Genomic DNA, 17,014 nt, shown 5'->3' with positions numbered 1-17,014 from the left:
GAGACAGAGAGGAAGATCTTCCGTCCAATGATTCACTCCCCAAGTGAGCGCAACGGCCGATACTATGCTGATCCGAAGCCAGGAGCCTCTTCCAGGTCTCCCATGTGGGTGCAGGGTCCCAAAGCTTTGGGCCGTCCTCGACTGCTTTCCCAGGCCACAGGCAGGGAGCTGGAAGGGAAGCGGGGCTGCCGGGATTAGAACCGATGCCCATATGGAATCCCGGGCGTGCAAGGCGAGGACCTTAACCACTGCGCCACCGCGCCGGGCCCGAGCCCAAACTTTTGAAAACTGTGATATACTATACTTTATAAATCTCATCATGTAAGATTTACATCCATTTTTTTAAATTCTGCTGAATCTGAAATAAAAATTTTGAAGTTATCAGAATTCTAAATTCAGTCTTTTTTTTTCTTTTTTTGCTTGTAAGTTTTTTGGATGCCATTTTGAAATCTCAACCAAAGTAGATAAAAGGCTGTGGTTTAAATTAGTCATTATTGTGAGAACAGTGACAATATGGGAAGTATTAGAAATGAACCATAGGCTGTATCTTTCCACAAAACTATTTTCTGCCCATTTTAAATCTTGAAATTGGTCCCCATACTTCATAATTGGGACAGGTCACACATACACAGAATTAGGAATATGTGGGTTCTTTTGAAAACCAAAGACACTGAACCCTTATTCTAAATGATAGTGGCTGCACCCTAAATGGCGATTCCCGTTTTCAAACACCACATGCACTCTCTTACCCTAATCCACAACATCAATTTACCACAGGTTTTTGTTTTATTTTCTTTTGTTTCAATAGTGTGATGGAGTCGTCCTTATCACGTGTCTGGTGTTTGAGTTTCTGGTCTCTGTATTAGGTTGTTTCACTGCACAGTTTTTTCGAAGAGCCATTTTTCTTTAGCAGGCTGAAGGAGTCATAATATGATACGAGATACATCTGAGGATAGATAGCATAAGGAACACCTCCATTTCTGTCTGTAGTCATGAGGACTCTTTATTGTCTATTCTTATCCTGGTTGGCCATTGGAGCAGCCAATTATTAAAAAGCAGAAGTGGAAATACAAAAAAGCATGATAACTCTATGGAGAGTTTCTCTTGTAGCCACTGTGCAAAACATTGCCTTATCACATCCTACTAAGACCTTTCCTGGCCACTGTGTTTTAAACTGTCTCAACACTTTTTCTTCAAAACAGTTATCCTCATCATGTAACATATTTTGCTTTTAAAATTTGTTTGCTGTATGTCCTGTTACTAAACTGTGAAACAGCATCTAGGGCATAGTAGACATTCATGCTGGATGGATCAAGAATAATCTTGAATAATTTTTGAAACTTTTTCCAGTCTCTCTCATGGTTAGTCTTTTAAATCAGAAGCCAATTCTCTTAACATGCTTACTGCTGGAGTTGTTGAATAGAGACTAAAACCTATCTGGGGCCTGGCACACAGTACCCTATCAGCTAAAGTCCTCACCTTGCATGTGCTGGGATTCCATATGGGCACTGGTTCTAATCCCGGCAGCTCCACTTCCCATCCGGCTCCCTGCTCGTGGCCTGGGAAAGCAGTCGAGGACAACCCAAAGCTTTGGGACCCTGTGCTAACATAGGAGACCCAGAAGAGGCTCCTGGTTCCTAGCTTAGGATCGGCTCAGCTCCGGCTGTTGCGGCCGCTTGGGGAGTGAATCAACAGATAGAAGCTCTTCCTCCCTGTCTCTCCTTCTCTCTGTATATCTGACTTTCCAGTAAAAATAAAATAAATCTTTTTTTAAAAAAACCCTGTCTGACACTTTAGGATTTGGGATATCTGCTTCCTTGAAACCCAAACTAATATTAGAAGGGAGTCTTCTAAAAGAGACAACCTGCTACTAGCAATTTATCACTCAAGTAGTAATTCTTAGCAAGTGATGCATCTTCTCTCCTATCCCACCAAGGATATACACCATATCATTTAGGGGATAGCTGTGCGGTGTATGCAATTCAAAATACTCCCTTTTTGTCATGTCGCTTTGCAGGAAAAAGTGTACTTTCTCACCTCACATCCTTGCTGAAATGAATGCAGAAGGCCAACTTACTGAACAACATTTGATTGAAACTATAAATTTCTCCTTGTAGTATCAAATTAAATTATATCATGGCTTGAAAAAGGTCCATGGTTGAAAGTTAGAATTTAGCTAGTGGACACTGTTAGTAAAGAATTAACTGGGAATCTGAGTTTGATGTAAGTCACCTGGTGGAGAAGTAGTAAGTGATTTCCACAATGAGGAGCATGTTTATAGAGAATTTATTTCGGTGGGAAAAACTTAGGCAGGGTTAAAATTTAAGCAAAAGGTTTTGTTTTGCTTTTGAGTAGCACAAAATGAAGTGATTTATGTAAGCCTATTCCATTTATAGGACTTTGAACCTTTCATTCCTAACTTTCTGTTGTATTAAGCACTTCAGTTATTTTTTCCTACCGTAGCATGGGAAGAAAATACAGTTACTAATGTTTTCATTTTCTCCTGTTAGGAACTCAAGTGGAGGAAATTGCTGTGATAACCTAAATCATGAGTTCTGATTACATCTTTTCATATTTACAAGGAATAGCCTAAATATTATCAGCTGGATTTCAAATCTGGTTTTAATTGTCTCAAGAGTGAATAGCAAGAAATAAGATGGTTATGTCTTACTATTGCCTGGAGAAAACTGGATTTTCATTAATATATTTATATTTAAAAAGTGATATAGTACCCAAAATTGTGTTCTGATTAACAAATGAATTCTTACGGTATGCTGAACATTCTGCCTCTCATCTCAGGTTATTTCAAAAATAAACTCTAGGGGAGAAAAGAAGGAAAAATTACCGGCTGCCAACAGACAGGGTTCAAAGCAGTGACTTGTATTCTCTGTGGCCTACATCTTAACATGCTAAGGTTTTAGTCTATTTTTTTATTTGTTAAATTTTTATTTTTTTTAAAGTTTAATAACGATTTATTTACTAACACGTTACCATAACATGAATTGTTTTTGTCTTCTTGTGTCAGCCCAGAAGAAGGATCAATAAACATACTAAAATACTTTTTGAAAAGTAATAATAATAATAATACATGCAAACACCTCAGATAAGCTTCCTATCTGAACAGTGCACGTATGGAAGGCTTGAACCTGTGACTAACTGCTTCCAGACTAAATTTTTATTTTGAATTTTTTAATTTTATGGTACAATTTTGTAGAGACTGGCTTCCTACCTGATTTTCCCCATGTTGTTACAATAGTATAGTCCTTCATAAGGAGTCATGATTCCATTAGTCTGTTATTTAAGAGTGCCCCAACATTGATAGTACAGACAATGTCAGACAGTCCAGCATCTCATTGTCTACACATTTCCAACAGTTTCATTGGAAGTCCATCTTTGATTTGGAAACAGTTGTATTCCCACATCTGGATATGGTAGTCTATTTTTTAAAAAAGATTTTATTTGTGATTTTGTTGGAAAGTCAGATTTACGGAGAGGAGAGATAGAAAGATCTTCCATCCGCTGGTTCACTCCTCAAGTGGTCAGAGCAGCCAGAGCTGAGCCAATCTGAAGCCAGGAACTTCTTCCAGGTCTCCCCTGTGGGTACAGGGTCTCAAGGCTTTGGTCTGTCCTCTGCTGCCTTCCCAGGCCACAAGCAGGGAGCTGGAAGGGAACTGGAGCAGCCAGGACGGGAACCGGCACCCATTTAGGATCCCAGCACATGCAAGGTAGGACTTTAGCTACTTAGACTACCATGCTGGATCTGAGGCTGTAGTCTTTCAATCTTGAAAAATCCAGCAATTAACCAGGTTGGGAAAGGATAATGATAACTGGATTGTCAGATATGAACCAACCTTTCTATCTTGGAAAAGTTAGATATGCAGTGACCAGAAATAACTGAACCTTATTTATCCTTCTGAATATAATCACCTCCAGCACCAAGAATCCCATGATCTTTTGTCATGCAAAAGCATCAATAGTAATCCCTTTACCTCACCTGAATGACCCCAGAAAATGTTACCTGACAGTTCCTTTTTGTATAATTTAATTAGGGGAAGATGTATTCTCCCAAGAGAACTCTTATTTGAATCCAATTTCATGAGAACTCACATCTTTTGTCTGTATAAAGCTCCACTTATTTCAACCCTAGTACCTACTATATGAAAACTGTAGCAATATGTCACTCTGTTAGCATTTACTTAGTCTATTCAAAAGTGTTTTATTGTTATTTTTCATGATATAGTTTTGTAGGTATAAGAATTCCCTCCTTTATCTCCCCTTTCTCCCACCCTGTTTTTCCCTACCACCATTTCCCCACCAACACTATTTTTTCTTCATATTATTACAATAGTATAATCCTTTAGTAATGGCTATTAATTTGATATCTTGTTGTTTAAGTGTATTCCTGGCATTGCAGGTACAGGCAAAGGTAGGAAATCTAGTATCATACTGTCATTTGGAGTCCTGCTTTTATTTGGGAGTAGAAATGCATACTGCAATGTGTCTTCACTTCCCAGTATGCTAGTCTCCATTATACACTTCATTTATGGTATGTGTTTATACAGGTTTACCTGCACATCTCTATTTGTTTTGTATTTTGCATGAAGGTTGCCTTATATCAGAGAGAACGTGTGATATTTGTCCTTTTAGACTCGGCTTATTTCACTGAGCTCCACTGTTCTCCAGTTGGGAACATTTTATTGCAAATGGAAGAATTTCATTCATTTTAATGACTGCATAGTATTTCATGGTGTGTACATACCACAGTTTCTTCATCCATTTCTCCTTTGATCATCATCTCAGTTGTGTCATTCTTATTTTGGATTTTTAGTATTTATTTAGTTTCTAGTGAGTTTGACACTTCATACGTTGTTATTTATCATTTCAGTTTCAGTAAATCAGCTCCTCTTTTTATATTAAGTCCTAGAAAATTCCATGCATTTTAAATGTGTTTCTTGCATTAATCCTTTGATGTATTATCATCAACTTATGGCTCAGTTTCTCTTTTTTTTTAAAGATTTATTTTTACTACTTTTTATTGGAAAGGCGGATATACAGAGAGGAGAGACAGAGAGGAAGATCTTCCGTCCGATGATTCACTCCCCAGGCGGCCGCAACGGGCCGATGCTATGCCGATCCGAAGCCAGGAGCCTCTTCCGAGTCTCCCACTTGGGTGCAGGGTCCCAAAGCTTTGGGCTGTCCTTGACTGCTTTCCCAGGCCACAGGCAGGGAGCTGGAAGGGAAGCGGGGCTGCCGTGATAGAACCAGTGCCCACATGGGATCCCGGGTGTGCAAAGCGAGGACCCAACCACTGCACCACGGCCCTGGCTCAGTTTCTTAAAAGTGCTAATCAGATGCTCGCTTCAGCAGCACATATGCTAAAATTGGAATGATACAGAGAAGATTAGCATGGCCACTGCTCAAGGATGACATGCAAATTCATGAAGTGTTCCATATTTTTGGACCCTGGGTTGATATTGGTGGCCATTTCCCATCCCCAGGTGCTGGAACCATTGAGAGACTGGGTGTGGCTTCTCCCCCGGTCTTCCTTGAACCCTCAGAGACATGAAAAAGAAATGGAAAACTTTGAAACAGTGATCACACCCACATTTCCCAGACCCTCAATCCTTCCCACCTTGACACCCTGATCAATTATGTAAGCATCATCTAAAGTAAAAATTGAACAAGAAAATAAAGGATAAAAATAAAAAGTCACTAATCCAAAAATCAATCAAAATATATTTTAGATATTGTACAGTCCTTTTTTCTTTCATAATTTCATATAAAGTACTAATCAGAAAATCATTCAAAATATATTTTAGATAATTCCCTCCAAAAATGACCACTGCTTAGATAGAGTGAACATCCTTGGCAATATCTTTTTTTCACAATTTTATATTTTCTTAATGGATAGAACCATCCCAATACTATAAATGGAATCTACTCAATTATTTCACATCTTTCTTGGAGTGTAAATTTTCCAGTGTTAATACCCTGGGAAGTTCCCTGGGGCTTCTTCAGTGTCAGAATTTTTAGTTCAGAGCGATTTTTTTGTTTGTTTTCAGGAGGCCATCTGTTTCCTAGCTCACCTAGTGAGAATCAGAAGGACAAAAGTGAAAATCAGATTTGGAGTTTTGTTGAAGTCAGCTTGTCTACCTTGGTTTGCTTTTTCTTCACTATTCCCTGAGTAACAAATGGGTTCAGATCAACTCAAATCATATTCCTCAGAGCAGAATATATTGCACAGAAAATCACATTAGTTCTATTTTATACCTTTTTCAGTAAGATCACAAATAGAAAGAGAAATAATACAATCAAAATTGCTCACTTCATTTGACATATATTGCCCTAGAATGTAATTATAAAAACAATTTCCTTTTGTGGTAGATAGCCCTCTGACCACTTGTCCATATCAGCCCTGTGGTTCTAACAAGCTAAAAAGCTGGGTGTTAGGATTCTAGGCAATCAGCATGGAAAGCTCTGTCTTCCTGATCTATCCTGTGGAACTGCTGAGGCCTGAGAGAATATAAACTCAGGTATGTTGATTGTTTCTATAAATTCTGAAAGGCCACAGAATAAAGTTCCTACTTTCTCCTTTGGTCCTTTTGTCAGTGATACTGGTGAAGAAAGGGTGTTTTTAGTTACTGTGCTCCCAAATCAGTATCACCCGAGGGAACAAAGCTGGGAAATTTTTTTTTCTAAAATTTTGTTTTGTAGTTTACTAAATACTGGGGAAATTCAAACATGGCTGTACTATTAGTGTATTTGTATTTACTCCCTATATAACAACTCATGTGAAGAGTTAAATTCAGTCATTTAGCCTTCTGGAAATTAAAGCAACTATTCTAAATAGAAAATTAAGTTAGAACATTATTTAAAGCCTTTTGTTGCTACCAATTTTGAAAGTAAAGTTGCACACATTAATTATGGACGTGGTTCTTTGGTTGATCATCCTTCATCAGAGCTCAGTGACTGTCAACCTGCCCAGGTCTCTAAGGGTGTTTGTCTCACCAGGAGTCTGCTGCTTCTGGAGATACAGATAGTGAGCCTCAGATGTCATTTCACCACCGAGGATTTGCATCACAGCTCATTGTTGTGGTCTTAAAAATCAACAGCTCTTCCCAGTTTTGTGACATTGGTTGTAGGGGTCAGGACCTGAATAACACCTGAGAGAGAAGAGTCTCATAACAGGGAAAATGCCACTACAGCAAACATTTTGCAAACAGTACAAATCATTTTTTTATTATTAACATTTCAGAAATTTTAAAAAAAGTGCTGTAACTTTAGATCCAAGGTCTTCCTTTTACAAGATGTGCTCCTCCTCCAAAACAGATCTCTGCATTTAGACTCCTTGTACCTGGACTTCGTGCTAATAAATGATGGGAACACATTGTCTTACAGTTTATCTGGAGGTCTTTAAGTTCTAGTGATAAAACATTCAAAATTCTGCCTGTTCCCCACAGTCCACCTGTTCAGTGTTAACAGTGCAGAAGCAGATGTTTTGAGCAAACAAGTAGTGAGGAAAATTAACTCAGTGTTTGAGATGTTAGGCATTGTTTCTGGTATTACTTTATGACCATTTTAAATTTTTGACCAATGCTGGTCAAGCTAGTTCCGTTTTCTCTAATAGCATAATTGGTACCAGAAATATTTTCTAACTTCAATTGCATATTCATGGCTCAGGAATGGAAACTGTTCACCCTTTTCCTCACCCTAAGGAAAATCTGTGCTGCTAGAACATTAGCGTAAATAATTTGTAGCCAAGCTTGATGCTATCCCGAAAAATGTAGGAGTCTTACTCTCATTAAAATCGCGAAGTACAGAATAAGATGATGATTCTTAAGGACTGAACATGAGGGTGGTGAATGGAGAAAGGAGAGAGATTGACCAAAGTGTACAAAGCTCCAATGAGAAGGAACAAGCTTTAGTGGCCTGTTGCAATAAGTGATGATTGTAACTTGAAAACAATAACACATAATAATACATACCAGAAATACTTTATAGATATTTTAATCACAAAATTAAATAAGCATTTTATTATTAATAATTTTAAAAATTACACTCATCTTAAACAGCTTGCCTAGTAGTAGAAAATAATTGAATGGCTAATTTGTAACGCACGTAGAGGTCTTCTATTTCTGTGTCCTTTGTCTGAGTACTATATCATATTGCCTGTGGTAGATTAGATTTGAAGGATCAGTCCCTCAAGTTCAAGTAACAAACAGCTACTTCATTCACTATCATTTATGTTCCTATGAATGTATACGTATAATACTCCTACAGCTTTATCAGTTCTCAATTTGTCAGTAAAATTTGCCTAGTAATTTCAAGTTTATAAAAACTCCATCCCAGTTACCTTTATTACTATGCTAATCAATTATCTAACAATATTCTTAGGAAGATATCTTTGTGATATACATTCTAAAAGAGTTATTGAACCAAACGGTTTGCTATAAGACCATCTCATGAATAAGCGATGAACTTTTTCCCAAAGATCCATGTCAGAGGAATCTTAGATTAACTGGTTCACTGCCCAAGCAAGCGAACTCCCTCAGCAACAGCCAGAGCTGAGATGATCCGAAGCCAGGAGTCAGGAGTTCCTTCCAGGTCTCCCACATGGGTGCAGCATCACAAGGCTTTGGGCCATCCTCAACTGCTTTCCCAGACCACAAGCAGGGAGCTGGATGGGAAGCGGATCAGCTGGGACACAAACTGGGCCATATGGGATTCTGGCATGTACAAGGCAAGGATTTAGCCACTGAACCATTGTGTTGGGCTCAAGTGTGATCTTTCTGATGATCCGTGACAGAGTCATCCTGGTCCCCACCTCAGGAGAGTGCAGCATCTGTGCAGCCCAGGTGATCCAAAGCCAACTCAATTTGGGTGCTGCATTAAACACAAATGGTAACATGAAAACATACTCAGTGTCATCATCAGCCAGAGAAAAAAGATACAACAGTGTGATAAAGAGATAAAACAAAATGACAGAGAAATTGTTGCTCTTGGGAACATAATCAGCATAACAGTTTTTGCAAGTTTCTAAAATATACAAGTAAAGTTAAAGATATGAAACCTCATGACCACATATTTCCATTTAAGTGTATCCCTGAAAAAAGAAATGTTCACATAAGGATACAGGATTCACAAATCAGAATTTTCATCACAGCACTGTTTCAAACAGTGGCACTTTGCAATAATTGACTATTTGTCAGTAGAGAAATGAGCAAACTCCTATGTAATATTGTCCCTGCAATTAAAGAGATAAAGAATATCTGGAGCAAATAAGACAAAAAACTAGACTCTCCCTTAAAGTGCTCTGTAATTTTAATTTTAAAATATGAAGTAGAATATTAAGTGTATTGAAAGAACATACCATCTGGCCCTGTCATAACTTTCAGGATTCTTTCAGGAGAAGGGGATTTAAGGAGCTTCAGTCCAGTTGAGAGAGAGAAAGAGAGAACACTAGACACTGCAAAACACTTGAAGTATCCCACATCGTTGTAATTCACTGAGCCCAAAATGAGCTTGCTCCCAGCTTAGTGCATACACAGTCCGGCCCCAGAACCATTGCCTCCCTACACAAGGTGGCACCCAATTCGACCATAGCGTGCGTTTGAGCTGTGAAATCCACTCAGTTCCCACACCACCTCTTGGGGATCTTCTGCTCTGTCTCTGCTCCTGGTTAAATAAAACAAACCAGCAGGATGGGCAGTTCTTTGTCTGAGTTCACCTCCTGAGTTCACAGTGAAATCTGCTTCCCACCTTGCTCCTGGTGGAGCTCAGATCGCCACTTGCTGAATGCCATTAAGGTATTATATCAGGTCACTGTAGCACCACATCATTGTCTCCACTGCTTTCCTGTGTCCATCAGTCTCCAGGTGTCCCTCTGCTGTTGATCTGTCCTCTCCTATTTGCTGGAATGTGCCCTTTCTGCTTCACCCTGGCTAATGTTTCTCCATCTGTTTAAATGTGTCCTCACCCTATTTCACCATCTTGATTCTCCATCATAAAGCTTTAGTATGATAGGTATTGTTGGACTTAACAGGATGCTCTTAATATTTGGTAAGAGCTTTTTGAAACAGATTAAAGTAGAGAAGATGTTGGATCAGGGAAATCAGCTCCAGCTACTTAGACATTCTAGTAATTTATAAATTAGTATAAATTCTTAGGGGCAAATACTGTGTTATATTGTATTGCTCAATCTAACAATATTTGTGATACATAGTATGTTGGGTTTTAAGTGTACTTAAAGTTCTTAGGGTTCTTACGTTGTTACATGCAACTAATTCCCACAACCAAGTCCTTTTTTTTATAATTAGTTTACCACAAGCCAAATCCCAGACGCAACAAGCTGCTTAGTAAATCCTTTATTCCAGTAGGGTAGGAACAGGAGCAGGGGCGGAGGGGAAGAAAACTGGAAGGGACACATCTCCGGCCATGGTGACAGGATGGGTGCTGCCAGGGAAGGGGAAAGGACAAGATGGAGGAGGACTGGAAAGAGCCAAATAAGAAGGGGAAGGGAGAGGATGGCAGGGCAGGGGAAGGAGATGGGAGAGGCTGTGTGGGCTGTGTGACTGAGGTTATCTGAGTCACAAGTAGGTGGGTGAAGACTAGGGGAAGGGACCAGAGAGACTGGGAGTGGGATTCTCAGGTAAGGCCTTAGGTTACAGCTGATTAGTGGATAACAAGAAAGTCACGAATTTCGTGAGCTGTGGGGAAGGGAAAGCCCCAAATGGCACAGGGTCCAAGATGGCATGTTTGAATCACTCCTCACATAGTATATGATCGTAGAATATCCTACATCATTTGTGGTACATGTAAGTACACAATAAATAAGCAAATGAGTCAGTGAATTTCTTATTGTTGAAAGACGAACAGATGAAGAGCTAGAAAAGGTGGTGGCATTGAAAATAAAGAAACTGGGGCCCGGCGCGGTGGCGCAAGTGGTTAAAGGTCCTCGCCTTGCACGCCCGGGATCCCATATGGGCGCCGGTTCTAATCCTGGCAGCCCCGCTTCCCTTCCAGCTCCCTGCCTGTGGCCTGGGAAAGCAGTCGAGGACGGCCCAAAGCTTTGGGAACCTGCACCCGCGTGGGAGACCCGGAAGAGGCTCCTGGCTTCGGACTGGCATAGTATCGGCCCGTTGCGCTCACTTGGGGAGTGAATCATCGGACGGAAGATCTTCCTCTCTGTCTCTCCTCTCTGTATATCCGCCTTTCCAATGAAAAAATAATAAAAATAAATCTTTAAAAAAAAAAAAAGAAAATAAAGAAACTAAGGACCAGTGGGGTGTATCAGGCTAATATTCCACCTGCAGCACTAGCATCTCGGTCCTGGCTGCTGCACTGGCAATCCAGCTATCTGCTTATGGACAGGAAAAGCAACGGAAGGTGGGCCAACGCCTTGGGACCCTGCAGCCAGTGGGAGACTGGAATAAGCTCCTGGCTCCCAGCCTTGGATCAGCTCTGCTGTGGCCATTGTGGACATTTGGGGAGTGAACCAGTGGATAAAAGATCTCTCTGTGTGTCTCTTCGCTTGCTGTAAAATCTGTATTTCAAATAGTAAGTAAATCAAAAAAGAAAGGAAAAGAAAAATGAGACTAGAAGAATATGAGACAGAGTGGCAGAGCTAATGAAGGGTTAATGTGAAATGCACCACAAAGAACAGAATTAATCAGAATCTAAAACTGAATGTTCTGGAAACCAGAGCTAAGAAGGTGATGATAAGTGACAGATGAGAAGCAAATGTTTCTGGTGTGTTTGTTTTTATTCTTTGCGGGGAGCACTGTAAAGGAATAGTTGGTAAATCTGTTCGAGCAACATCTAATTGGAAAGTACACATAGACAGTGGGATTTTTAAAAGATTTGTGAGCTACTTACACGCAACTAATAGATTAAATCATTCTGTGGATAACTTCTGAGATTAAACTTCTGTGGATAAATTCTGGCAAAAATAAGATAGGCCAAATTGTATCCTGAACATTTTGAAAAGTTGGATCTAAGTTTCAGCTGTGCTTTATGAAGAAGTAATAAATTCTGGCTCCAGAAATTCTAGTAATCTATCTATTTTTTTCCTGCTGCAATAGAGTTAGTTGTGTTTGAGTTAGGGTACCAAAATTTTTCATAAGATTTTGTTATAATAGGATGTATGATACATTAGAAACTGTTATGTGGTACCTTTAGCCGGGAAAAATAACTACAAAGAGGAATGCAGAAATTGGTTTAAAGATTATGTTTGTATAAAAATATGAGTTACAGATGCTAATAGAGAATGCTATAGACAGGTCATGTAAATCGACTATTGTAAGTCAGAAAATTATTAAATCTGCATAGTCTAGCCGAAGTTCCATTCACAGCTAAGAATTATAGCATCAGTTACATGTCTTTGAGAACTGGAACAGGATTCCAGAAACATCTCATCCATTTTATAGCTGTTAGGAAAACTGACCAGCCCTCTGCCAAGTTAAGTTAATGATTAGGCTAAAACTAATAAATATTTCTCTAGACTCTTGGTACAGTGCCTGTTATACAGTTCTTTAAAACCCTGCTTTGTGTTGGCATTGATCTATGATTTTATTTATCTCCACTAGAATTAACAAGGAAGTACCATTTTCTTATTACTGGGTTTGTGTAAGCAATGAGCGTGTCAAAAAAAAACCCCTTCATTGTATTAGTGATTAAAAAAAAAAACATTTATTTGATAGGTAATTCATCTGGTTTAAATTATATAATTAATGTCTTTGCATGAGATGTTAGAAAAATTTGTTATAAAGAAAACAAGTGTGTTTAAAAAGTGACCTTTTTTTTTTTTTGTCTCTTTTAATCAGCAAGAAGTTGAGAAGTTTACAGACCTAGAGAAACTCTACCTCTACCTTCAGCTGCCTTCTGGTCTCAGCAATGGAGAAAAAAGGTATCTGTGCTCCTTGTTGCATGACAGGATGTTTGTGTGTGTTGTGGTTCTTGCTGTTTTGTAATATTCCCAAGTTGTTACCATTTCATAATATTCCTAAAATCGCTAGAAAATAAAAAAGAAAAACCTAAAAGGTCATTTTAGTTTTTGATGATGTGTATATGTTTACCAGCACTTTTTGCTGATTCAATGGTGTTAAGTGGATAAATGCCGTATGCTGCAATCTGAATAACCTTCTATAGACATACGGGTATTTGTATGCATAATAAGAGGTTGGGAAAAGCGAACAGAAAACCAAAGAATAGTTAAGTAGCTGAGGAATGAAGTAGAAGAGTTTTATCTTGTACTATCTGGAAAGCGTGTAACAGAAAAATAGTAGTGAAATTACTGGTATAGAACATGACTTCACAATGAAGTGAACATATTTTAAATATTTAAGGAATTATTTAGGTTTCATCATTAAAAATATTTGAATTTCACTTAGGAAATATATAGAAATTGCTCATTCGGTTATTCTATTCTTTAAAGATTTCCTTACATTTTAATCATTTCTCAAGATTTGTTTCATTCAAGTAAGTTATCCTTAGTGTTCTGCTGTTTTTACCTTTCTTCATTTACAGTTTGCACAACTGTATCGCAATTTTAATTATTTCGTATTCTAGAAACTTTCTCGGTATCTTCTTTAGAATTAAATGAATGCTTCCAGGTCATTAAGATGACTGTGAAAGTCAATAGAGCAGCTACCTTCACATTATCTTAGATGAGATCAGCTTATACATGAGATACCTATGTAATAAAAATGTCAGATGTTTAGTGAACGCATTAGCTTAGCATGTGGGTCCTGATTACACATTTGCAGAGGAAGAGCTATCCCTTCAGAATCTGCCTGGTGTAAATCTAATTCTGTAGATAACATACTTTGTTAAGACTTTAATATAGTTACTTGCATAGAATATATTATTTTGATATACTTAGTAAGTAGAAGCCAAACTTTTTTTCCTTATCTGTAGTTACAACTGTTTGGAAATTTGATTAAGTGTAGGCAAATGAACAGGCAAGTAAGTAAACAGACACCCACTAGAAGTAATTTGGCTAAAACTAGTATGCTATATTGTTAATGAGCCTTCATCTATGCCATTTTGAAAATCATGGGGAGAGGTAGATTGGGGCAGTAACTTCAGTTGGATGGTGGTTCTAGGAAATGGTTAATAATTGTAAATAGATAGTTTGTGTATAGATTAGATAGATAGTTTGTATATAGGTTGCTGAGCATTTGCTATTATATAAACTAAAGTTGATCTGGTCATTTATAATGTGTATATATTTTTTGGTTTTGGGGTTGTTTTGTTTGTTTTGTTTGTTTTTAGTGAAGCGTTAAAGCTCATTTCAAAAGTTATCAATGAATTTGTACCTAGTTCAAACATGTATTTTTATTTTATGATTAGCGATCAGAATGCCATGTCATCTAGTCGGACACAGCAAATGCATGCGTTGTCCTGGATTCGGAATACCCTAGAGGAGCATCCTGAGACTTCATTACCCAAGCAAGAAGTCTATGATGAGTACAAGTAAGTGTTAGCTGGTATAAGGCGTGTTTATATATTGAAGAAACTTAACAAGATCCTTGGCCAGAATGGTATGTTTTATCACCAGTGAGTCTCAAGCTGTTATAGGGAGCTGCACTGAGACATCCTAAGATTCCTTCTGCTTTTTAAGCATCTCTGGTGGTATGTGTAGTAATAAAATTACTAACTAAAAAGGTTTTTTTTTTTTTTAGTTTGGAGTATGTATCAAGCTTAGTTTGATGTATGTTTTAGTTTGATGTATGTATTCACAGCACAGAATACAACAAAGTGAAGCGATAACTGACAGGAGGAAATATTTGTGAAGTGTACAGCTGATAAAGGATAAATAAGGATTCATGAAATTTGAAAACAAAACAAACAAGCCAGTTAAGAAATGGGCTAAGGATATGAACATACATAAGGATAAAATATAAATGACCAGCAGACACATGAAAAATAAAGTTTAACTTAACCCCAGTTAGAATGGCTAAAATGTGAAAATCCAAAAATGACAAATTTTAGATAGAATGTGGAGAAAAAGACACCATTTCTACACTATTGGAAGGAATTTAAATTAATACAACTATTATGGAATGCAGAATGGAGATTCCTCATAAATCTGAAAATAGATCTCAGGCTTCCAGGCATTTTTCTCCCCACCAAAAATAAAGCAACATTTGAAAGAGTTATCCCTGCCCCTATGCTTATAGAAGCCTAATTCATCATAGTCAAAACATAGACTCAACCCAAATGTCTATCAGCTGATGACTGGGTAAAGAAATGTGGTAGATAGAGGAGGATGGACTACTCCTTGTGCATGAAAACAAGTAAAATCCTGACTTTTGCAATAAAATTGGTGAAATTTGAGCACATTATGTTTAATGAAATAAGCTAGTCCAAAAATTACAAATTTCATAGGTTTTTGTGATAGTATACAGAATTGAAAAAACTGTGATGTATCTGAGTGACCTTGACATCTTGAGATTTGGTTACTATTTACAGTCCTTGGCTGTGCTCCTGAAGAGCAGTGATCTTTTTACTTTCTGCTTGTTGAGCTCTTCAGTGGATGATTAAGCTTGTGGTTATAAAGTAAATTTAAAGTATATCATTGGAAAAAATGAAAGAACAATGAAGGAGGAGTGAGTGAGAGAAGAGTGAAAAAAAATTGTGTTCTTAAAATTAACCTATTCCCTTTGCATAAATAAATTTTAAAATAATAGGTTTTCTAGAATTCTTCAGAATGACGGGGAGTTCTAATAATAAAGGCCAATGTACGGTTGTTCAATAAAAGGGTTTCTCTCGTTATTAAGGATGATAGGAAAGATGTGTCTGGAGTCAGAGGGACAGTGGAAGACAGTAAGTCAGTGCATATCACTGATGAGTGAAGGAAAATCTAAAATATGTTTTTTACTTTAACTTTTACAAGTCTCTTTTTCTGAATCCCAAACCTATTCCTCTATATTAGCCAAAGAATGTTGTAAATTACTACTCAGGACAAAGAAGCTCAGCAAATCACACATACTACATATTCAAATAAGTTTGATTATACAGATAATTTATTTCCATACGAGAAACAAAAGTATAGAAGCAAATGTATTATCTTAGAGAACAGTATCTAGTCTTGTTTAACATATTTATAATTCATGTGGGAGGGGGAATTTAGTCTGTAAGAGTGAATAAAATCAGAATTTTCTGATTACTGAACTCCCAATCCAGCAGCATAAATATGTTGTACTGATACAGTTCAGGAGAAATGTATTGAATAAATGCTATTATTATCCAAGTAAGATAATACAGTATAATTATACTTATTAAAAAGATCGGGATATTTAAAAGGAAAACTTTATACCAGCATTCAAAATTCTCACTACCAGTAAAAGAATCATAATGGAGTTGGACAAAAACATGAAGAAAAAGATCTGAAATATTAAAAGAATAAAGATCAAGCAAAAAAAATCTTTTTCTCTTTAAAAAGTCACAACTGAGAATGCTGTGTTTCATTCAACCTATTGCAGTCTACTGAATATCTTCTAGGTGTTAGACTCTGATATAAGTTCTGATGGTATAATGGCTAAAGCAACATAATCCCTACCCTCATGAAGAATGTATATTTTTAGTAAGCACAAAATATTCATTAAATTAATGTCAATTAGGATGAGTTTAACCCTCTAAAATTTCAAAGATACAAATATGAATTCAAGAAAAGGTTGTAACTATCTGCCAAGCTTGTGTAAAATGTTAGAAAGAGAATTGATCATATCTTTAAATTTTGTGACTTTAATAAATGTTGTAACCACTCTGTCAGTTGGCTCATCTACAAAATGAGTAAGTTGAAGAAGATACATGTGTGTGTGTTGCTCTAAAGTTCTGTTTGTCTAAAGTAGAAAATATTGAGCAACTAATCATACAGTTTTACCAACCTAGTTTCTTGAAAGGCAAATTGGACAAATAAGGTATGACATTTCCATTATGGACTAGTGAGAGAACAAGGGATATTTGTATTTTTTAACAAAGTAATGGTTATCCATTACACAACCATGCATAT

The 17,014-nt window shown here is 37.4% G+C and overlaps 1 protein-coding gene and 1 non-coding gene across 3 annotated transcripts in view; both read left to right on the top strand.

Annotated features, from left to right (window-relative positions):
* The window catches only part of RFX7 (regulatory factor X7), a 119,460-nt gene that overhangs the window by 70,929 nt on the left and 31,517 nt on the right, over positions 1-17,014 (top strand). For both annotated transcript variants that reach the window (XM_040969868.1, XM_040969867.1), the window contains 2 exons: positions 12,822-12,904; positions 14,350-14,472. In XM_040969868.1, the coding sequence (XP_040825802.1) occupies positions 12,822-12,904; positions 14,350-14,472 (206 nt within the window). The remainder of the gene's footprint in view (positions 1-12,821; positions 12,905-14,349; positions 14,473-17,014) is intronic.
* Positions 5,352-5,458, top strand: LOC121149528. Its single transcript, XR_005882687.1, has one exon. It is a non-coding gene; the product is annotated as a U6 spliceosomal RNA (small nuclear RNA).

Source organism: Ochotona curzoniae, unplaced genomic scaffold (assembly GCF_017591425.1).
Source record: "Ochotona curzoniae isolate NIBS_2020 unplaced genomic scaffold, NIBS_Ocur_1.0 scaffold_4701, whole genome shotgun sequence".
NCBI classification, from domain to species: Eukaryota; Metazoa; Chordata; class Mammalia; order Lagomorpha; family Ochotonidae; genus Ochotona; species Ochotona curzoniae.
This window is presented reverse-complemented; position numbering and strand designations above follow the sequence as displayed.